This window comes from Anolis sagrei, chromosome X, assembly GCF_037176765.1.
Source record: "Anolis sagrei isolate rAnoSag1 chromosome X, rAnoSag1.mat, whole genome shotgun sequence".
In the NCBI taxonomy this organism is placed as follows: domain Eukaryota; kingdom Metazoa; phylum Chordata; class Lepidosauria; order Squamata; family Dactyloidae; genus Anolis; species Anolis sagrei.
In genome coordinates this window covers 100,697,012-100,721,248 of record NC_090034.1, presented here as the reverse complement: position 1 = coordinate 100,721,248, position 24,237 = coordinate 100,697,012, and the positions used below count along the sequence as shown (strand labels likewise).

General features: G+C 43.5%; 1 protein-coding gene across 1 annotated transcript; it reads right to left on the bottom strand.

The window, feature by feature from the left end:
- Positions 1-3,067: 3,067 nt before the first annotated feature.
- LOC137094952 (protein FAM98A-like) lies at positions 3,068-17,126 on the bottom strand. Its single transcript, XM_067460964.1, has 8 exons — positions 17,035-17,126; positions 13,821-13,957; positions 11,197-11,331; positions 7,811-7,995; positions 5,830-5,913; positions 5,168-5,284; positions 4,903-5,070; positions 3,068-3,410 (listed from the first exon to the last, which is right to left on the bottom strand). Exons 1-8 carry the CDS (start codon positions 17,055-17,057, stop codon positions 3,255-3,257), a joined length of 1,005 nt encoding a protein of 334 aa, XP_067317065.1. The 5' UTR covers positions 17,058-17,126; the 3' UTR covers positions 3,068-3,254.
- Positions 17,127-24,237: the final 7,111 nt, after the last annotated feature.

Sequence of the window (24,237 nt, the reverse complement as noted above, 5' to 3'; positions counted from 1 at the left end):
TGACCAACAGGTCATGAGTTCGAAGCCAGCCCAGGTCGGAGGAAGCTCCCGACCATTTGTCTAGCTTGCTGTCAACCTTTGTTGCCCGAAAGACAATTGCAACTGGGCACCACAATTCAAGAGAGATATTGACAAGCTGGAATGTGTCCAGAGGAGGGCGACTAAAATGATCAAGGGTCTGGAGAACAAGCCCTATGAGGAGCAGCTTAAAGAGCTGGGCATGTTTAGCCTGAAGAAGAGAAGGCTGAGAGGAGATATGATAGCCATGTATAAATATGTGAGAGGAAGTCACAGGGAGGAGGGAGCAAGCTTGTTTTCTGCTTCCTTGGAGACTAGGACGCGGAACAATGGCTTCAAACTACAAGAAAGGAGATTCCATCTGAACATGAGGAAGAACTTCCTGACTGTGAGAGCCGTTCAGCAGTGGAACTCTCTGCCCCGGAGTGTGGTGGAGGCCCCTTCTTTGGAAGCTTTTAAACAGAGGCTGGATGGCCATCTGTCAGGGGTGATTTGAATGCAATATTCCTGCTTCTTGGCAGAATGGGGTTGGACTGGATGGCCCATGAGGTCTCTTCCAACTCTTTGATTCTATGATTATTATTGTTGTTGTTTTCAACCATTCCCACTTTGGCATCACTTCCCCGACTGTGTTTGCACATGAGCACTCTGAACTCCACCAATGATGAAACTGGACCAAACTTGGCACTCAGAACCCCCATGACTAGCAAATAATACTGGAGGTCTTTGGGGGACATTCACCTTGATTTGGGGGAGTTGTAGTTCACCTGCATCCAAAGGGAACTGTGAACCCAAACACCAATGGATCTGGACCTTACTTAGGCGATCCCTCGTTGTCCAAGTACGATAATCCTCCAGGATGGGTCCGTAGGTGACTATGGAGCCCTATTCTTGATCTCTATCATCTCCCGCAGTGAGGGCATTGGTTTCCAGGTGGAAGGTGGTCCTGGTCGGGGTTGGCTTGACGCGCCTTCCTCTTGGCACGTTTCTCTCTTTCGCCCTCCATTCGTGCCTCTTCAAATTCTACAGCACTGATGGTCACAGCTGACCTCCAGCTGTTGCGCTCACAGGCCAGGACTTCCCAGTTCTCAGTGTCTATGCCCGAGTTTTTAAGGTTGCCTTTGAGCCCATCTTTCAATCTCTTTTCCTACCCGCCAACATTCCGTTTTCCATTCTTGAGTTCGGAGTCGAGTGGACCAAACTTGGCACACATACCTGATATGCCAAAATTTGAGGGGTTTGGAGTGAACTGATCTTCCTTTCTGGGAGTTATAGTTCACCCACAAGCAGAGAAACTGTGACTTTCACCGATGATGGATGTGGAGCATTTTGGTACACAGAATCCCCTTAACTAACACAACAACCTACTAGAGGGGTTTGAGGGGACTAACTCGCCATAATGGGACTTGTAGTTTACCCTATATAGCCAGAGAGCACACTGAACCCCACAGATGATGCATCTAGAGCAGTGGTTCTCAACCTTCCTAATGCCGTGACCCCTGAATACAGTCCCTCATGTTGTGGTGACCCCCAACCATAATATTGTTTTCATTGCTACTTCATAACAGCCATTTTACTACTGTTATAAATCATAATGTAAATAACTGATATGCAGGATGCATTTTCATTCACTGGACCAAACTGGGCACAAATACCCAATACACCCAAATGTGAATGCTCGTGGGGTTGGGGGAGGATTGATTTTGTAATTTGGGAGTTGTAGTTGCTGGGATTTATAGTTCACTTATAATCAAAGAGCATTCTGAACTCCACCAGCGATGGATTTGAACCAAACTTGGCTCCCATGATCCCATGATCAATGGAAAACACTGGAAGGGTTTGATGGGCATTGACCTTGAGTTTGGGAGTTGTAGTTCACCTATATCCAGAGAGCACTGTGGACTCATGCAATGGTGGATCTGGACCAAACTTGGCACGAATACTCAATACACCCAAATGTGAACACTGGTGGAGTCTGGGGAAAATAGATCTTGCTATTTGGGAGTTGTAATTGCTGGGATTTACAGTTCATTGCAATCAAATAACATTCTGAACTCCACCTACGATAGAATTGGCTCAAACTTCCGACATGGAATCCCCATGACCATCAGAAAATACAGTGTTTTCTTATGGTCTTTGGCGACCCCTCTGACACCCCCTTGCAACCCCCAGGTTGAGAAACACTGATCTAGAGCAAACTTGCCCAACATAAACAAACTTTTGTTTGTACTGATTGAGTTTTTCGGGGTTAACCTGGCATGATGTGAATTGTAGTCCACCCAAAACCTTATGCATTTGACAACCCCGACAACGCTGGGTACCCAAGCTAGTGTAAATCATAAAAACGACTACAGCTTGTGTCCTATGAAACATAAGACAGTCTGAATTCTTTTATTAAATACTGCTTCCACCAACTTGAAAAAGAAAAGTCTACCCGACATTGAAACCCGTTAAGCAAAAGTCCAAAACATTTGATTACAACTTCCTACATGCTTGTACATGTGTGGTATTAATTTTACCCTGAACAGGAATAATTGTACTCCATCCAATGGCTTTCTGTCCCTTTGAGTGCAACTTGTTATTATTTTTAAACAGAAAGTCAAATACTTAACAAATATTTAGGACCTTGGGTTCTTGTAGGTTTTTTTCGGGCTATATGGCCATGTTCTAGAGGCATTCTCTCCTGACGTTTTGCCTGCATCTATGGCAAGCATCCTCAGAGATTGTGAGTTCTCACAACCTCTGAGGATGCTTGCCATAGATGCAGGCGAAACATCAGGAGAGAATGCCTCTAGAACATGGTCATATAGCCCGAAAAAAACCTACAACAACCCAGTGATTCCGGCCATGAAAGCTTTCAACAATATATTAAGGATCTTCCCTCGTTTTGAAAGCAATTTGAGAAATACAATCCATATAGTACCAAACTATTCTGCTCGTAAGACAAACGTCTGGGTCCGGCAGCTGAAAGGCAAGCTAAAAGAAGGGGAGACTTATGCCCATCAAAGCCACAGGGCTGCCCTCTTAGTTGCGAGACTACAACAATGTCAAACTGATTTCAAAGTGGTATTGCCTCCACTGTGAGGAGAGACGACACAGAATCACCTCGGGGAAGCCTATATAACTGGATTCCTATTCAATGAGAACTGAAGGGAACCCAGAATCGGCTGCTCCCCTTTGTAGAGGTAACTTATCGAAGCCTCCAAACCGTGCTGGAAAAGGCTATTGTTTTCTTGTCATTTTTTCTTCTTCTTGCTCCGTTTGCCCCAACGCTGGTGCCCTCCTCCTCCTCCTCCTCCTCCTCCCTCTCGCCGCTTTTCCCAAATGGGCATCGGGGGCTCGATCTCGCCCGGGCGCCCACCACGGTCCGGCACATCACCAATCATCAGCACCTGCCAGGAGGAAAGACAGTGACAGTTTAGGAGCTGACCAGTGCAGGACAAAGAGGAGTTAAAGCCGGCATGGGCAAACTTGGGCCCTCCATGTGTTTTGGGCTTCAACTCCCACCATTCCTAATCAACTCAGGTCCTTTCCTTTTCCCTCTCAGCCGTATAAACCCAATTTTCCTAGTTTCCAACAGACCTCACAAACTCTGAGGATGCCTGCCATAGATGCAGGCGAAACGTCAGGAGGGAATGCTTCTGGAACATATCTCCTGAATATGCCATCAGCTGGACACCCCTCTCCCCAGCAACAACTGTCACTCTGGGCAAGAGCGAAGGGAGAGGGGGCCAGGGGACAGTTCCACCTTGTCTACACACACACACACCTTATCTGTGTGTGTGTGTGTATATATATAATTACAATACTTTATATATTACTATTATATATATTGCTATATAATATATATATATTATATATAATATTGTTATATATACTACTATATAATATAATGTTACTACTATATTAATATATTAAATAGACTCATAGAATAGAGTTAGAAGGGACTCTACCATGGTATTGGGGGAGAACAGACAGGAAGAAAGGAGAGAAGAAAGCAAGGAGGGGAAAAGGGAGGGAATGAAGGAGGGAAAGGGGGAAGAAAGGAAAGAGAAGGAGGGAGGGAAAGAAGGAAAGAGGGAAGGAAAGAGAGATGGAAGGAAGGAAAGAGAGAAGGAAGGAAGGAAAGAAAGAGGTACTGAAGGAAGGAAGAGAAAGTAGTAAGGAAAGAAAAAGGGAAGGAAAGGCAGGAAAGAGGCAAAGAAGGAAGGAAGGAGAAAAGGAAATAAAAAGTGAAAGAAGGAAGGAAACAGGGAGGGAAGAAAGGAGACAAAGGAAGAAGTAGAGAAAGGGGGAGGGAAGGAAGGAAAGAGAGAAGGAAGGATGAAACCAAAGAGTGAAAGAAGGAATGAAAGAAAGAGGTAGAGAAGGAAGAAAGGAGAGAAAGGGGAAGAAAAAGGGGGAAGGAATAGGTAGCCCATAGTAGTCCAGATATCTACCTCTACTTCGAAAATTCTTACTATAGGCCACAGCAACGCATGGCAGAGCACAGCTAGTGCAATATAATAATAATAATAATAATAATAATAATAACAACAACAACAATAACAATAACATGATATTATAATTATATATTTATATTACATGTAATATTGCTAATAATATTACGATATAGTGGTATGGTGCAATATAGGCATGTTTAATGCTGATATCGTACTATGCTAATAATATAATATATTGTATGTAATATATACCTTGTAAGCCACTTTGAGTCCCCTTCAGGGTGAGAAGGGCGATATATAAATATCGTAAAGAAATAAATAAACAAACATAGCTATACAGCCCGAAAAACTTACAACAACCCAGTCTGGAAGGAATGCTTCTGGGACATGTCCAGACAGCTTGGAAAACTCACAGCCATGAAAGCCTTCGAGTACACAATACCTTGTTTATTGCACAGCTGGTCTTGTCTCGCGAGGCTCCGCTGCTGGTCTTGATGATGCGCGAAAAGTCCTCCCTAGCCGCCAGCAATTGGGCAAGGGTGATCTGGGAGCTGTCCAGCAGAGACTGCCGCAAGGGCTTGAAGACGGCCGTCATGGCTGTTCGATGCTTCTATGGTACGGACAAAAGAAAGGAAAGAAAGGGCAATGCCAACGAGACAACAAGGGAGCTTTGGGGATGTTGCCAGGGCTGGGCTTTCTCTTCTTACCTCGGCCCTCTCAGACCAATGGAAAGACGCAACCGTGACATCGAGGCGGGTGGCCATCATCTGCTTCCGCTTCTGGTACTCCGCTTGCAGGGCTTTGTGGATGTTTGCCAACATCTCCTAGAGATTTGATTTGAGGTGGAAGGACAAAAAGGGCAAAGTGGATCAATCACAAACATACCCATCTATGGGGTCTTGGGGAAAGACAATCCATCCCAAACAATGTGTTGTCGAAGCCTTTCATGGCCAGAATCACTGGGTTGATGTGAGTTCTCCGGGCTGTGTGGCCATGTTCCGGAAGCATTCTCTTCTGACGTTTTGCCCACATCGATGGCAGGCATCCTCAGAGGTTGTGAAGTCTGTTGGAAACTAGGCATCCTCAGAGGTTGTGAGGTCTGTTAGAAACTGTTGGAAACATTCGCACTTGCCTCAAGCAGACAAGAGTCCTTTCTCCCACCTTGGGCATTCCACAGATTGATAAACCCCACTTGCCTAGTTTCCAACAGATCTCACAACCCCTGATACCTGAGGATGCCTGCCATAGATGTGGGGGAAACGTCAGGAGAGAATGCTTCTGGAACATGGCTATACAGCCGCAAAACTCGCAGCAACCCAAATATCTAGCAGTTTATCTACAGAGCATCACAGGCAGTAGTGCGTCTTACCCATTCTGCGGAGGAAAGCGGGACCTTCAGGAGCGGCGCCATCTGCTGGTGCTCAGCTGGTAGTGTAGAAAGTGCCTCCAAGATCTAAGGAGTAGACCACAAGTTTAGCTGTCCAGGGAAGAGAAAAAGAAACAGGCCATTTGCACTTGCTGGTAGATCCAAAGCAAGGGAAGGCCAGACACAGAGAAGGACGAGGGGAAAACACACTCCTAACCTTCTATCCCAAGCACGGGCAAACATTGGCCCTTCAGTTGAAGCCCAAAACATCTGGAGAGCCGAAGTTTGCCCATGCCTGTTCTAGGGCTACACATGGATACATGCAAATCTATAGGTGAGATTAACATAACTGAAAAACCACTGGACGAATTGACACCAAATTTGGACACAAGACACCTATCAGGCCAACGAGTGACCATCATTCATAAAAATACTGAAAAACACAGCAGAAGAGACTTAAAACGCCAAAAAACAAAAAAATACATTACAACGCATGTGCAAAACCACATATATACACAAACACACATATATACACACATACACAAATACACACACACATATAAATATAACATATGTGTATAACATATACACATAATGTAAACATACAAAACACATATATACACACAGGGCCACAGCAATACATGGCAGGGGAGGCTAATATATATATACTAGCCGTTCCTTGCCACGCGTTGCTGTGGCCCACATGGGGGTTCTATGTGGAAGGTTTGGCCCAATTCTATCGTTGGTGGGGTTCAGAATGTTCTGTGATTATAGGTGAACTATAAATCCCAGCAACTACAACACCCAAATGTCAAGATTCCATTTTCCCCAAACTCCACCAGTGTTCACATTTGGGCATATTGAGTATTCGTGTAGAGTTTGTGGTCCAGACCCATCATTGTTTAAGTCCACAGTGATCTCTGGATGTAGGTGAACTACAACTCCAAAACCAAAGGACACTGTTGGTCATGGGAGTTCTGTGTGCCAAGTTTGGTTCAATTCCATCGTTGGTGGGGTTCAGAATGCTCTTGGTTGTAGGTGAACTATAAATCCCAGCAGCTACAACTCCCAAATGACAAAATCAATTTTTTTAGTGAAGGACATACATTGGGTTGTTAGGTGTCTTGTGTCCAAATTTGGTGTCAATTCGTCCAGTAGTTTTTGAGTTCTGTTAATCCCATAAACGAGAGAGCACTGTGGACTCAAACAATGATGGATCTGGACCAAACTTGGCACGAATACTCCATATGCCCAAATATGAACACAGATGAAGTTTGGGGAAATTAGGCATTCACCTTTGGGAGTTGTAGTTACTGGGATTTATAGTTCAACTACAACCAAAGAGCATTCTGAACCCCACCAATGACAGAATTGGGGCAAACTTCCTACACAGAACCCCCATGACCAACTGAAAATGCTTAATGTCATTCAGTCCAACTCCCTTCACCAGGGCAAGAAAACGTAATCAAAGCCCTCCTGACAAAGAGCCATCCAGCCATAGATATAGATAGACATATATGATTCACACACACACAGATATAGCATCCTAGATTTGAAAGGGACCCCCAAAAAAGTATAATGATGTGTTGCGTGTTCCAGAGTAGGCAAACCAGACAATCTCCACATCAACACTGACAAAGAAACAGCAAGAAATACTGTTTATCCATTGCATATATTAGAAACCAACACTTCCTCATTACTTTATTATCCAGATCACCAGACTGGGGCACAGCAACGCCTCGCAGGGGACGGCTAGTTGAATATATAACGTCCAGAGAGAGCAAGCCATTACGTCACACTGGTGGACCTACAGCATGACCCACTGTAACTCGCTGGCCATTGCTAGATCCTCCAGCATGACTCTATAGTCAACTTCTGGCAAAAGCATACCCTAGAATTGCCTGGAACCTCTAGAACAAAACTATGGCAAAACTATGGCACGTTGCCCACCCCACATCCGCCATTCATAATCAGAGGTTCGAACCTTGGACTCTATGTCAGTCATGAGCTGATGGATGGAGCAAGTCGGATCAGGTTCCTCCATTCCCAGGACCTTACAGATGTGGTGGAGCTCACACACGGCTTCGCCAGCTCTGTCTTCTTGCTCAGGTGAGTGGGCTGCTTTCCGTGCCTGGAGTCGGGCCGCAAGGAGCTCAGAGCTCAAGAAATCTGGAAATGGGTGGGATTAGGGGACAGGGAAGAGGATAGCTAACATTAACCTTTTATTATAATAATAATAATAATAATAACAACAACAACTTTATTTGTACCCCTCTACCATCTTTCCAAGGGACTTGGTGCGGCTTACATGAGGCCAAGCCCACAACACATCAATAAACAAAGACGATAACAAATAATCAATACAAAACAATTAAAATAAAACAAAATAAAAACTCAAAAACAAAAAATACACAATAAGCAATATCAATAACAATAATATGTTTATGTTTCCTTTCTTCTGTTTATATCTCATTGTGGACATTTTTTCCCAAATTGATTGGCAGGGAAAGATTAAAATCATTTAAAAAAATCAGTACCCAAAAATGAAGAGCATGCCAGTATCAGTTTATTTAACCCCATCTGTATTTCAGAATAAAATAAGAGCAAACATTAAAATTAAGTTACAGCTCTAAAGAAACACAAACACAGAGGTATAATGGTAATACTACCATTATACCTCTGATTAATAGTTGCCATCCGTATCCGTGCCCTGCTCACCCCACCAGCTCAATAGATATCTTGAGCAACGATTAATCGATTTGCCCCAAAGAAACGGGAAATTAATGTTTCCATTTGATGTTTTGTCTTATGTCTGTTATAACAGGCTGTGCTTTTTATTTAATTTGAATTTGTTAAGATATAATTCGCATTTATATGTTGGGTTGTATAAATTTTGCTAGTATGACTGTATTGTTGTTGTATTTGGGCATTGAATGTTTGCCTTTTATGTTTAGAATCTGCCCTGAGTCTCCTCAGGGAGATAGAGCGGAACATAAATAAATATTATTATTAATTATTATTATTATTTGAAACACAACAATATGAGTCCACAGCTGTGTTATGTAGTATATTGCTTACTGTATTACTGGGCTTGGCCCTATGTAAGCCACCCGAGTCTCCTTCGGAAGATGGTGGCAGGGTAAAAATAAATTTTATTATTATTATTATTATTTGAAACACAACAAGATGAGTCCACAGCAGACAAGACCACTCTGCTGGCTGTTGTATTGGATCACACATCGGACACTTCCCAAGTGTCTAGGACTGTGTGATGTATCAGCAAATAATGTGTGCAAATCCCAGTGGGGTGGCCTTCTGCAGCTGGCAGGTGGCAATTTTGTCAGTGCCGATTGTGTTTAAGTGCAAGCCAAGGTCTTGAGGCACTGCACCCAGTGTGCCGATCACCACTGGGACCACCTTGACTGGCTTGTGCCAGAGTCTTTGCAGTTTGATCTTTAAATCCTCATATCGTTATTATTATTATTATTATTATTATTATTATTATTATTATTATTATTATAAACACCACAAGATGAGTCCACAGCAGTCTGCTGGATGTTGTATTGTATCAAACGTCGGACACTTCCCAACTCTCTAGGTGATGTATCGGTGAATGATGCATGCAGATCCCAGTAAGGTGGCCTTCTGCAGCTGGCAAATGGTAATTTTGTCAGCGTTGATTGTGTTTAAGTGCAGTTCAAGGTCTTTAGGCACTGCACCCAGTGTGCCGATCACTACTGGGACCCCCTTGACTGGTTTGTGCCAGAGTCTTTGCAGTTAGATCATTTAAATCCTCATATCATGTCAGCTTTTCCAGTTGCTTCTCTTCAATCCTGCTGTCACCTGGGATTGCAACATCGACAATCCATACTTCATTTTTTAACATGATCATGAGGTCAAGAGTCTTGTGCTCCAAAACTCTGTCTGTCTGAATTCAGAAGTCCCAGAGTAGTTTGACATGTTCATTCTCTGTAACTTTTTCCGGCTTATGATCCCACCAGTTTTTTGTCGCAGGCAGGTATTTGTGGCACAAGGTCCAATGAATCATCTGAGCAACGGTGTTGTGCCTCTGCTTGGAGTCTATCTGTGAGATCTTCTTGCAGCAGCTGAGGATGTGATCTATTGTTTCATCTGCTTCCTTGCAGAGTCCACATCTGAGATCTGTTGCCGACTTTTCAATTCTGGCTTTGATGATGATGATGATTATTATTATTATCAAAACATAATTATAATAAATAAATAAATATAATGATAATAATTATCATTATCATTATTATATGTTTTAATTACACGATTTTAAAGTATATGTTATTTTTATATGTACTTAAGGCATAAAATTGTACCTTTGCTTATTATCATAATTAAAACATAATTATAATAAATAAATAAATATAATGATAATAATAATTATTATCATTATTATTATTATATGTTTTAATTACATGATTTTAAAGTATATGTTATTTTTATATGCACTTAAGGCATCAAATTGTGCCTTTGCCGTGAGCCGCTCTGAGTCCCCTTTGGGGTGAGAAGGGCGAGATATAAATATAGTAAATAAATAAATAAATATTATATGTCAGTGTAGAGCAGGCCCAAGACAAGGAATATTCAGAGGTAGGTTTGCCAGTTGCTTCATCTTAAGCATACCCTTATTTGTTGGCAGGTATTTGTTGGTAGTCTCTCATCAACGTACTAACAAAGGCTGATCCTGCTTAGATTCCAAGATCAGGATGGATCTGGTGCCTGTTTTACTTTTTGTAAGTTGCCTCGAGTCCCTGACTTGGGAGAAAGACAGGATATAAAAGAATGATGATACCAAGAAGATGAAAAAAGGAGAAAAGCAGCAGCAGCAATTCTATTTATTTACAGTATTTATATTCCGCCCTTCTCACTCCTCAGGGGACTCAGGGCGGATTACAATGTACACATATATGGCAAACATTCAATGCCAAAGACACACAACAGATATAGACAGACAGTCAGAGGCTATTTAACTTTTCTGGCCACCAGGGGAGCTGTCGTTTTCATCGTCCATCTGCGACACTGATGAAGTACTTCCGCATTCCCCGCATGCTTTTGCTGGAGTCTTTTTTATGGCCTCGTAAATTAGTTAAATTACCCTCGCCACACATAGGTGGTACCTAATTTTCCTACTTGACAGATGCAACTGTCTTTCGGGTTGCAAAGGTCGACAACAAGCTTCACAATTGGTCGGAAGCTCACTCCGACCTGGGCTGGCTTCGAACTCATGACCTTTTGGTCAGAAGTGATCTTAATGCAGCTGACACTCAGCCAGCTGCGCCACAGTCTTAGTCAGTTCAAATCTTGGGAGTGTCTTAATTCTAATTGCGTCTTGTCTGGACTTACACAGCAGCTGGAGGCAATTCTCTGGAGTACCGAGTCTGGCTGTGACATCCCCTTTGGTCAGTGAGGGATAAGGGCAGTGGAGCTCGTTCAGGAGACCGCTCACTTCAATCTGGAACGTCTCTGCATCCTCAGGGCCTGAAAGAAACCAACCACTCGTAAACATCTTCACATCAGGCTTGGCATTTATTCCCTAACTGAGGCCCTTATACATTTTGAACATCATCACTCAGTTTGAGGAAAGAACAGGAGCTTGTGGGTTACAGAACATGAGAGAATGTACCTGCCTTCTTCGGGTCTTCCATAGTTTTATGATATCCCTGTGAATTTCATACAGTTTCCTTAGACATTTTTTTTTCATGTCTGCAAGGACATTGCCCAGGGGACACCCAGATGTTTTGATGTTTTACCATCCTTGTGGGAGGCTTCTCTCATGTCCCTGCATGGGGAGCTGGAGCTGACAGAGGGAGCTCATCTGCGCTCTCTCTAGATTCAAATCTCCGACCTGTTGGTCTTCAGTCCTGCTGGCACAAGGGTTTAATCCACTGTGCCACCGAGGGCTCCTCCTTAGGCAAGGAAGACTCAGTAAAGGAATATAACTTACAACATCTGGTATTAGAATAGGGTTGGACTGGATGGCTCTTAGGGCCACTTCCAACTGTAGGATTCTAGTTCAAATTGCAAAGTGCGTGCACCTACCCAGCATTGCCTTGTAAAAATGCTCCCTCTTCCTTATAACACCCTTTCACATATTTATACATGGCTATTATGTTTCTTTAAGATGCTCCTTCTTGAATTGAGGTGCTCAGATGAGGTTTGACCAAAGCCTTTAAATGCCATCTATACAATATTTGAATTATGTGCACTTTTTTTGATATAGAGTCTCTTAAACAGATATATCTGAGGGATGAAACTTATTTATTTTTTATTTATTTGGGGTTCTTGTACCCCGTCCTTCTCACCCCGAAGGGGACCCAGGGCGGCTTACAGCTGCAAGGCGCACTTAGACGCCTGCTACACAAACAATCATCACAAAAAATATAACAGTACAAATTCCCACAATTCAACATTATCCAATAAAATCAGTAAAATGATAAAATCAGTAAAAACAATACAAACCTGGATCTTCCTCCTACCCATCAGTGTACAATTAACTCAAAGATCTGTTTTGGTTCCATTTCGACAATCCTGCCGATCTTACACATCTGATTGTCTTATTTGGTTGTCATTGTCTAATTGCCTGGTTGCCCAAAGGCCTGGTTCCACAGCCATGTCTTCACCCTCCTCCTGAAGGAGAGGAGGGTTGGTGCTGTTCTGATTTCCCCCGGGAGTGAATTCCACAGGTGGGGGGCCACCACTGAGAAGGCTCTGCTTCTCGTCCCCACCAGCCTCACTTGTGAGAGTAGTGGGGTCGAGAGCAGGGCCTCCCCAGATGATCTCAAACTCCGAGGTGGGACGTAGAGGGAGATACGTTCGGACAGATACACTGGACCAGAACCGTATAGGGTTTTGTAGGTTAAGACCAGCACCTTGAATTGTGCTCGGAATTGAACCGGCAGCCAGTGGAGCTGGCACAACAGGGGGGTGGTATGCTCCCTGTATGTCGCTCCGGTGAGCAATCTGGCTGCCGCACGCTGGACTAGTTGGAGTTTCCGAACAGTCTTCAAGGGCAACCCCACGTATCCAAATCCATGAGTGGTAACTTTAGAAACTAAGCAGAGTCAACCCTGGTTAGTAATTAGATTACTATTGTGGTATACCACAATTCTGGGGACCACAATTGAAGAGGGAGATTGACAAGCTGGAATGTGTCCAGAAGAGGGCAACTAAAATGATCAAGGATCTGGAGAACTAGCCCTATGAGGAGTGGCTTAAAGAGCTGGGCATGTTTAGCCTGAAGAAGAGAAGGCTGAGAGGAGACATGATGAGGGCCATGTATAAATATGTGAGAGGAAGTCACAAAGAGGAGGGAGCAAGCTTATTTTCTGCTGCCCTGGAGACTAGGACATGGAACATTGGCTTCAAACTACAAGAAAGGAGATTCCATCTGAACATGAGGAAGAACTTCCTGACTGTGAGATCCGTTCAGCAGTGGAACTCTCTGCCCTGCAGTGTGGTGGAGGCTCCTTCTTTGGAGGCTTTGAAACAGAGGCTGGATGGCCATCTGTCAGGGGTGCTTTGAATGCAATTTTCCTGCTTCTTGGCAGAATGGGGTTGGACTGGATGGCCCATGAGATCTCTTCCAACTCTTGGATTCTATGGTAGACAGTCTAGAAAAATGTCAAATGATTTCTCGGGGAGGATTGTTTTCATCCAAGGAAATATTTCATTCTATCTATTTCCTTCATTTGAGATCTAGAAGCCGCAATGATGCAATGAGTTAAACCCTTGTGCTGGGTGAATTGCTGACCTGAAGGTTGGTGGTTTGAAGATGTGGGATGGGGTGAGCTCTTGTCTGTCAGCTCCAGCTTCCCATGTGGGGACATGAGAGAAGCCTCCCACAGGATGGTAACACATCTGGGCATTCCCTGGGCAACATCTCTGCAGATGGCCAATTCTCTCATACCACAAGAGACTTGCAGTTTCCTAAGTCACTTCTGACACAATAAAAATGTCTGGCTTCCTACCTTGAGTAGGATTCACATCCTCTTCCAGCGGGCAAAAGAGGCGGAGCTCTGAGACCAGCCAAGAGCAGAGTGCTGTGAACTGTGGACTGGAGACACCTCCTTCCGCCACTTGGGCAAAGGCTTCCATGGAGAGGCACCTGGGAGCAAAGGGCAAAGAAGGCACACCATTCGATGGAAACATCATTATAGACAGTCCACGAGTTGCAAACAAGCTTCCGGGACAGGGCAATAAAGCAGCAAGAGGAAATATTACCAGGCCAATTAGATTTGATGTGGATGACTAGGACGGTTTTAAATTGTTTATTTTAATATTTTGATAAATGTTTTAGCACCCGGACTGTGGTGCAGCTGGCTGGGTGTCAGCTGCATTAAGATCACTACTGACCAAATATCATGAGTTTGAAGCTAGCCTGGGTCAGAGTGAGCTTCCGGCCAATTTGTGTAGCTTGTTGTCGACCTTTGCAACCCAAAAGACAGTTGCATCTGTCAAGTAGGAGATGTAGGTACCACCTATGTGTGGGGAGGCTAATCTAACAAATTTACAAGGCCATAAATATCTCCAGCAAAAGCATGCGAGGAATGCGGAAAGTACTTCATCAGTGTCGCAGATGGATGGTGAAGCGACAGCTCCCCTGGTGGCCAGAAAATCAGAATGTTAAATAGCCTCTGACTGTCTGTCTATATGTGTTGTGTGTCTATGGCATTGAATGTTTGCCATGTATGTGTACATTGTAATCCACCCTGAGGCCCCTGCGGGGTGAGAAGGGCGGAATATAAATACTGTAAAGAAATAAATATAAGAATTTGTGTCCCGGCATGGAATGTTTGCCGTATATATGCTGTGCTCCACCCTGAGTCCCTTCGGAGAAGGGTGGAATATAAATGTTTTAAATAAACAAATACAAATGACTCATTGTTAAGAGCAGAGGTGAGACAATAGGAAGTGAGAGAAATCTACCCCTCAGGAGGGAAATCCACTTTAGTGCCTCACATATAGAACGATAATAACATACAATTATCGATTAAATAATAAAACCCAACATCATTTAACCTTAAACCATGGAATTAAAAACATCTCAATATAAACATTAAAATCACACAATCCTGATCTTGGCCACAATCTGTTATCTGAGATGACCTGTTCCTATGACTGTTGTTTTTCATTTAGTGATGGTAGTCTAATGGTAAACTACATTCTACAACCCAAGGATGGCATCCTTGAAGTGACTAGATTGGCCTTGAAGGAGCTGGGGGTGGTGACGGCCGACAGGGAGCTCTGGCGTGGACTGGTCCATGAGGTCACGAAGAGTCAGAAACGACTGAACGAATTAACAACAACACAACCCAAATACATTGTATTGTCACTGAAAAGATGTCTCTACTGAAGCTTTGTCACCAAAGCTTTGTCAAGGGGAAACCTTTACCTTCACCAAACTCTGGTTTTGGACTTCACTTCCCAGAATCCCTGATCCTTGGCCAAGACAGCTGAGGCTTCTGGAAGTTGATGTCTAAAAAAAATCTAGACTTTGGGAATTACTTTAGTAAGAGATACCTGACAACCCTATATATTACTTTATTTATTTGTTTTTTTGTTTACAGCATTTATATGCCGCCCTTCTCAGAGCGGCTTCGAAGACATATTTTCATACAATATATGATATTATTAAAAAGGTAAAAGTTGTCCCCTGACATTAAGTCCAGTCATGTCTGACTCTGGGGTGTGGTGCTCATCTCCATTTCTAAGTCGAAGAGCCGGCGTTGTCCATAGACACCTCCAAGGTCATGTGGCCGGCATGACTGCATGGAGCGCTGTTACCTTCCCGCCGGAGTGGTACCTATTGATCTACTCACATTTTCATGTTTTTGAACTGCTAGGTTGGCAGAAGCTAGGGCTGACAGTGGAAGCTCACGCTGCTCCCCGGAATCGAACCTGCGACCATTCGGTCAACAAGCTCAGCAGCTCAGCACTTTAACCCACTGCGCCACCGGCGCATAGTACAATATAGTAGTACAATTAGCATAACATAGTACAATTATTTATTTATTTATTTACTTTATTTGTATATCGCTGTTCTCAGCCCTTAGGCGACTCACAGCGGTTAACAACAAGAACAGCAAAAATTCAATGCTACCATGACACAGTATAAAAAACAGTTAACATCATAACATATTATAGAAAAGTATACAATTAACAACAATATACAATTAACACCAATAGCCATTCACTAGCGTCTCATCACTAAAAACATGATCCAGATCCATTATCCGTTGTTCCATTCCTATGTTCCTTACATTCATTGCACTGACTATTCGAACGCCTGCTCAAACAACCAGGTTTTCACTTTTTTGCGGAATACCATTAATGATGGAGCTAGTCTAATGTCCGTGGGAAGGGCGTTCCACAGCCGCGGGGCATTCCACAGCCGTGGGGCCACCACCGAGAAGGCCCTATCTCTCGTCCCCGCCAGTACAATTAACATAGTACAATATCAGTATTATATATTACTATAGTGCACTATACCATTATATTGTAATATTATTAGGAATATTACATGTAATGTAAATATATAATTCTAATAATAATATTGTATTATTATTACTAGTATTATATTGTATTACATTATAGTATTATAAATGTTATATGTATATACAATATACTATATTATATTATTATACATTATATATATTATATTGTATTATATTATATTATTATATATACTATATTATATTATTATACATTATATTATATATATTATATTATATTGTATTATATTATATTATATATATTATATTATATTGTATTATATTATATTATTATATATACTATATTATGTCTATACATTATAATATTATAAATATTATATGTATATACAATATATTATATTATTATACATTATATTATATATATATTATATTATATTGTATTATATACTATATTATATTATTATACATTATAATATTATAAATATTATATGTATATACAATATACTATGTTATAGTATTATACATTATATTATATATATTATATTGTATTGTATTATATTATTATATATACTATATTATATTATTATACATTATAATATTATAAATATTATATGTATATAGAATATACTATATTATATTATTAGTAAAGACATCCCCTTTTGGTATAGGGTCAGGGAGCCCCTAATTCCCCCCCAAAAATAATAATTGCATCACCTGCTCCCTTCCTTACCTTTCTCCTCCATTCCCCTCCATGGTCCCTGTGTAACTCAATCACACTTCCTGGTTTCCAAACGCGCATGCGCCACAGAAAGAACAACTCCTGCAACTCCTTGACTCCCCCCGCCCTCAAAGCGGGAGGGCCTTTTTCATTGGTCCTAACTTCACCCAATGAGAGGCTTCCCTGGTGGAGTTTCTGCTCCTCACTCACGCATGCGCACTCGAAAAGGTTCTTCACCTCACAGAGCCTCGGGTTGGCTGGATGCTCTCATAGCAACAAGGAACTCGCTGTCATCTTTGGCCGACCAATGAGGAGCGCCCTCTTGTATTACAGTGTAGTTTTTAGCCAATCAAGGCCCACAGTTACCTGTTTTCCATGGCAACCGGACACCTTGCTGTCCAATAAGAATTCCGCTCGGATTTCTGCTTGTCAAACAAGCGGGGGCGGCTGCTGTGTAGAAACTTTCTCCTCTCACGCCGGCCTGCTAATCACACGGCACGATTATAGCGCTATTATTCTACCCTAATTGCCATGTATGTTCTTGAAAAGGCCCAGATGGGTTTGTCCCACAAAGGCTCCTCCACGGCTGGATGGATCTGGACCAAACATGGCAGACAAACCCTTCAAGTAGGAGGGTTGAATGAAAAGTAATGCCTCCACCTTTGTCAGCCATCTACACAAATGACCAGCCACTGCCAGAAGGGACAGAGAGCTTCATCTATGCTGATGATCGTGCCATTACTGCTCAAGCAGGGAGCTTTGAGATGGTAGAACAGAAGCTCTCCGAAGCTCTAGGTGTTCTTCCTACCTATTACAGGGAAAACCAACTGATCCCTAACCCATCTAAAACACAGACATGTGCCTTTCATCCTAAGAACAGACAAGCATCCCAAGCTCTGAGGATCACCTGGGACGGAATCCCACTGGAGACTGCAGCACACCCAAACACCTGGGAGTCACCCTGGACCGTGCTCTGACCTACAAGAAGCACTGCCTGAACATCAAGCAAAAAGTGGGCGCTAGAAACAACATCATACGAAAGCTGACTGGCACAACCTGGGGATCACAACCAGACACAGTGAAGACATCTGCCCTTGCGCTATGCTACTCTGCTGCTGAGTATGAATGCCCAGTGTGGAACACATCTCACCACACTAAAACAGTAGATGTGGCTCTTAATGAGACATGCCGCATTATCACAGGGTGTCTGCGCCCTACACCACTGGAGAAATAACACTGCTTAGCCGGTATTGCACCACCTGACATCTGCCGGGAAGTAGCAGCCAATAGTGAAAGGACCAAGGCAGAGACATCTCTGTCCCACCCCCTGTTTGTGTATCAGCCAACACGCCAATGACTTAAATCAAGAAATAGTTTTCTAAGATCTATAGAGACACTTGCTGGAACACCTCAGCAAGCAAGAGTCCAAAAGTGGCAGGCTCAAACCCAGAACCTCAATCAATGGCTGATACCAAATGAGGGACTCCCCACTGGGCACACAGAAGACTGGGCGACTTGGAAGGCGCTAAACAGACTGCGCTCTGGCACCACAAGATGCAGAGCCAATCTTAAGAAATGGGGCTACAGGGTGGAATCCTCGGCATGCGAGTGCGGAGAAGAACAAACCACTGACCACCTGCTGCAATGCACCCTGAGCCCTGCCACATGCACAAGGGAGGACCTTCTTGTGGCAACCCCAGAGGCACTCCAAGTGGCCAGATACTGGTCAAAGGACATTTAACCAAATACCAAATTTGCAAAATCTGTGTGTTTTTTTCCTTTTTCTTTTTAATCTGTGTGTTTGTTTTGCTCTGTTAGAATTGTAATACAATGGTTGCTGATGACACAATAAATAAATAAATAAATAAATAAACCTTTGTCAGCTATCTGTCATGGCTTTTGTGAGAAGCATGTCACGGTGGTCTCTGGCCACCCATGAGTGGCCAGAGACCACCGTGACGTGCTTCTCACAAAAGCCATGACAGCTGACAAAGGTGGAGGCATTACTTTTCATTCAACCCTCGTACTGGAAGGGTTTGTCTGCCATGTTTGACCGGGGGTGCTTCCATAATGTCTTGTTTTTCTGGCGGAAGAGAGTGTTATAGAACTCCAGTATGCTGATGACAACGTTGTCTGTGCGCATTCAGAAGAAGACCTACAAGCCACTCTAAACACCTTCGCAGAAGCATACGAGAAGCTCGGCCTGTAATTGAACATCAAGAAAACCAAAGTCCTCTTCCAGCAGGAGAGCGTGTTATAGAACTCCAGTATGCTGATGACAACGTCGTCTGTGCGCATTCAGAAGAAGACCTACAAGCCACTCTAAACACCTTTGCAGAAGCATACGAGAAGCTCGGCCTGTCATTGAACATTGAGAAAACCAAAGTCCTCTTCCAGCAGGAGAGCGTGTTATAGAACTCCAGTATGCTGATGACAACGTCGTTTGAACGCATATCAGAAGAAGACCTACAAGCCACTATAAACACCTTCGCAGAAGCATACGAGAAGCTTGGCCTGTCATTGAACATCGAGAAAACCAAAGTCCTCTTCCAGCAGTCACCAGGCAATCCCTCTCCAATGCCAAAGATACAGCTTAATGGTGTAACATTAGAAAATGTTGACCATTTCCGCTCCCTTGGCAGCCACCTCTCCACCAAAGTCAACGTTGACACCGAAATACAACACCGCCTGAGCTCTGCGAGTGCAGCATTTTCCCGAATGAAGCAGAGAGTGTTTGAGGACCGGAACATCCGTAGGGATACCAAGGTGCTTCTTTCACACCGGGATTGTGGCGCAGCTGGTTGAGTGTCAGCTGCATTAAGATCACTCTGACCAAAAGGTCATGAGTTCGAAGCCAGCCCGGGTTGGAGTGGGTTTCCAACCAATTGTGTGTAGCCTGTTGTCGACCTTTGCAACCCGAAACACAGTTGCATCTGTCAAGTAGGAAAATTAGATGTTCTCTTGTTCATTCGTTCAGTCGTCTCCGACTCTTCGTGACCTCATAGACCAGCCCACGCCAGAGCTCCCTGTCAGCCGTCACCACCCCCAGCTCCTTCAAGGTCAGTCCAGTCACTTCAAGGATGCCATCCATCCATCTTGCCCTTGGTCGGCCCCTCTTCCTTTTGCCTTCCACTTTCCCCAGCATAATTGTCTTCTCTAGGCTTTCCTGTCTCCTCATGATGTGGCCAAAGTACTTCAACTTTGTCTCTAGTATCCTTCCCTCCAGTGAGCAGCCGGGCTTTATTTCCTGGAGGATGGACTGGTTGGATCTTCTCGCAGTCCAAGGCACTCTCAGAACTTTCCTCCAGCACCACAGCTCAAAAGCATCAATCTTCCTTCGCTCAGCCTTCCTTTTGATCCAGCTCTCACATCCGTAGGTTACTACAGGGAATACCATGGCTTTGACTAGGCGGATCTTTGTTGCCAGTTTGATGTTTCTACTCTTCACTATTTTATCGAGATTGGTCCTTGCTCTCCTCCCAAGAAGGAAACGTCTTCTGATTTCCTGGCCACAGTCTGCATCTGCAGTCATCTTTGCACCTAGAAATACAAAGTCTGTCACAGACTCCACGTTTTCTCCCTCTATTTGGCAGTTATCAATCAGTCTTGTTGCCATCTTCTTGGTTCTTTTGATGTTTAACTGCAACCTAGCTTTTGCCCTTTCTTCTTTCACCTTGATTAGAAGGTTCTTCAGCTCCTCCTCGCTTTCAGCCATTAAAGTGGTATCATCTGCATATCTGAGGTTGTTAATGTTTCTTCCAGCAATTTTCACCCCAGCTTTGCATTCATCCAGCCCTGCACATTGCATGATGTGTTCTGCATACAAGTTAAAAAGGTTGGGTGAGAGGATGCAGCCTTGCCGGACGCCTTTCCCAATCTTGAACCAGTCTCCTGTTCCGTGGTCAGTTCTGACTGTTGCTCCTTGGTCCTTGGACAGATTCCTCAGGAGAGAGGGAAGGGGGCTTGGGATGCCCATCCCACCAAGAACCTGCCACAATTTATTATGATCCACACAGTCAAAGGCTTTAGAATAGTCAATAAAATCGAAATAGATGTTTTTTCTGAAACTCCCTGCCTTTCTCCATTATCCAACGGATATTGGCAATTTGGTCTCTCGTTCCTCTACCTTTTCTAAATAAGTATTTGGAAAATAAGTGTTTGGTCAATAACATAAGTTTATCTCAATACTTTGTTATATATCCTTTATTGGCATTGACAGAGGTCAAACATTTTCTGTAAGTCCTCACAAGGTTGGCACACTGTTGCTGGTATGTTGGCCCATTCCTCCATGCAGATCTCTTCAAGAGCAGTGATGTTTTGGGGCTGTCGCTGGGCAACACTGACTTTCAACTCCCTCCAAAGATTTTCGATAAGGTTGAGATCTGGAGACTGGCTGGGCCACTCCAGGACCTTGAAGTGCTTCTTACGAAGCCACTCCTTCCTTCGTTGCCCTGGCAATGTGCTTGGGATCATATTCATTCTGAAAGACCCAGCCACGTTTCATCTTCAGTGCCCTTGCTGAGGGAAGGAGGTTTGCACTCAAAATCTCACGAGACCTGGCCCCATTCAATCTTTCAGGTATATGGATCATTCGCCCTGGTCTCTGCAGAGAAACAGCCCCAAAATATGATGTTACCAACCCCATGCTTCACAGTAGGTATGGTGTTCTTTGGATGCAACTCAGCATTTTTTCTCCTCCAAACACGACGAGTTGTGTTTTTGCCAAACAGTTCTGCTTTGGGTTGTTGTAGGTTTTTCAGGCTCGATGGCCATGTTCTAGAACAGTGGTTCTCAACCTGGGGTCCTCAGACGTTTTTGGCTTACAACTCCCAGAAATCCCAGCCAGCTGACCAGCTGTTAGGATTTCTGAGAGTTGAAGGCCAAAAACTTCTGTGGACCCCAGGTTGAGAACCACGGATCTATAAGCATTATCTCCGGACGTTTCACCTGCATCTATGGCAGGCATCCTCAGAGGTTGTGAGACCTCACAACCTCTGAGGATGCCTGCCATAGATACAGGCAAAACGCCAGGAGAGAATGCTTCCAAAACATGGCCATATAGCCCAAAAAACCTACAACAACCCAGTTGTTCCAACCATGGAAGCCTTCAACAATACAGTTCTACTTTGGTTTCATCTGACTATATGACATTCTCCCAATACTCTTCTGGATCATCCAAATGCTCTCTAGACCTCACTACCTCTGAGGATGCTTGCCATAGATGCAGGCAAAATGTCAGGAGAGAATGCCTCTAGGCCATGGCAATATAGCCCGAAAAAAACCTACAACCCAGTGGTTCCAACCATGGAAGCCTTCAACAATACAGTTCTACTTTGGTTTCATCTGACTATATGACATCCTCCCAATACTCTTCTGGATCATCCAAATGCTCTCTAGACCTCACTACCTCTGAGGATGCTTGCCATAGATGCAGGCAAAACGTCAGGAGAGAATGCCTCTAGGCCATGGCCATATAGCCCGAAAAAACCTACAACAACCCAGCTCTCTAGCAAACTTCAGTCGGCCCCAGACATGTACTGGCTTAAGCAGGGGGACACATCTGGCACTGCAGGGCCACCATTTTGTTTCTGGTGTCCTTCGAGAGCTCTTTGGCCTTCACCATAGTGGAACTTTGAGTGTGACTGCTTGAGGTTGTGGACAGGTGTCTTTTATACTGAGAACAAGTTCAAATAGGTGCCATTACTACAGGTAATGAGTGGAGGACAGAGGAGCCTGCTGTGACACCCAGAAATCTTGTTTATTTGTAGGTGACCAAATGCTTATTTTCTGACATAATTTGCAAATAAATTCGTTAACTATCAGACAATGTGATTTACTGGATGTATTTTCTCATGTTGTTTCTCATAGTTGAGGTCTATCTATGATGTCAATTACAGGCCTCTCACATCTTTTAGTGGGAGAACTTGTACAATTGGTATCTGATTAAATACCCCGCCCCCTACTGTATCTGTTTTCTCTGACTTTCTGTATCACTTGTATCTGTTTACTGTATCTCTTTCTTTTATATAAAATGTATAAACTTCTTTACAAAATGTAACAAGCGTAGCCCAGAGACAGTCACCTCTCCATAACCCTTGCTGAAGTAGTTCCATGAGAACAAGAAGGTTGGACAAATCCCTCTGGCTGTTTCCCGAGCCAGGTATTCATCAAGGTCCATTGTTTATGTAGAGATTATTTCCTGTGTCAGCCCGGAATTAGCTAAATGGTTCACTTGAGGCTGAGAGAGTGCTGACTGCAGAATCAGAAGTTCAGAGTACAGTAGAGTCTTGCTTATCCAACAAAAACGGCCTGGCAAAATGTTGGATAAGCAAAAATGTTGGATAATAAGGAGGGGTTAAGGAAAAGCTGGAAGCAGCAACATTGGCAGTGGAACCCCCAGATCCAAACTGGCCCTTCCTTTGACCAATTGGGGGGAGAGATAGCAGGAGTTTTAAATAGCTGTTAAACTGTATAAAACACCATGCTTCCTCTGTATGCTTATGCTTGTACTCTTTGAAGCTTCCACTTGTATTTGCAGCCCTTTTGGCCAAATTGAATAAACCTCCGTGGCTTGTCTTCAACCTGGTGAGTGTTTCCCTGTCCTGGCCCATTTGATTTAGCTTACACTCGCCAGGCCCAGACCCTTTTATCCACGGTCATAGTTTATCCACTTCAAAAGGAAGAGAAGAGGGAGAAGGTGTGTGGGGGAAAGAGAAAGAAATGAAAGAAGGAAGGGTCAGAAGAGAGAAGAAGGGAAGAGGAAGGAGTCAGGGAAAGTTTATGAGGGAAAGCAAAAGAAGAAGGAAAGAAGGTGAGAGATTAGGAAGGAAGTAAAAGGAGAAGGAAGGAAGAGAAAGGGAATGGGAAAAGGTATTGGGGAGGGAAAGAAAGGGAGGGGGGAAAGGGAAGATAAATGAATGGAAGAAAGAAAGAAAAGAGGGGGAAGGTGTATGTGGGAAAGCAAGGAAGAAGGAAAGCAAAGAAAAGAGAGGAAGGTGTATGATGGAAATGGAGAAAAGAAAGAGCCTGTCATTTGTTGCCAGAATATTGCTATGGAGACACTATCAGGTAGGCTTTGTCAGAGCTGGAGAAGGGAGAAAGCAGGCGGGCAGCACCCCCATTCAACACGCAGGAATAAAAGGAAAAGTAAGACCAAGACAGAAAAAGTACCACCTTTTTACCCCATGAAAACAAGAAACACACAGAATGCCAGGC

Bases quoted from the DNA above. Each gene is read 5' to 3' on its own strand.
- LOC137094952 (XM_067460964.1), bottom strand. From the start codon at position 17,057: ATGGAGGGGAATGGAGGAGAAAG. The intron at 5,071-5,167 runs GTAAGAAGAGAA...TCCGTACCATAG, and splicing joins ATTGGTCTGAGAGGGCCGAG to AAGCATCGAACAGCCATGAC. The intron at 3,411-4,902 runs GTATTGTGTACT...TCCTCCTGGCAG, and splicing joins CCAGCTGTGCAATAAACAAG to GTGCTGATGATTGGTGATGT.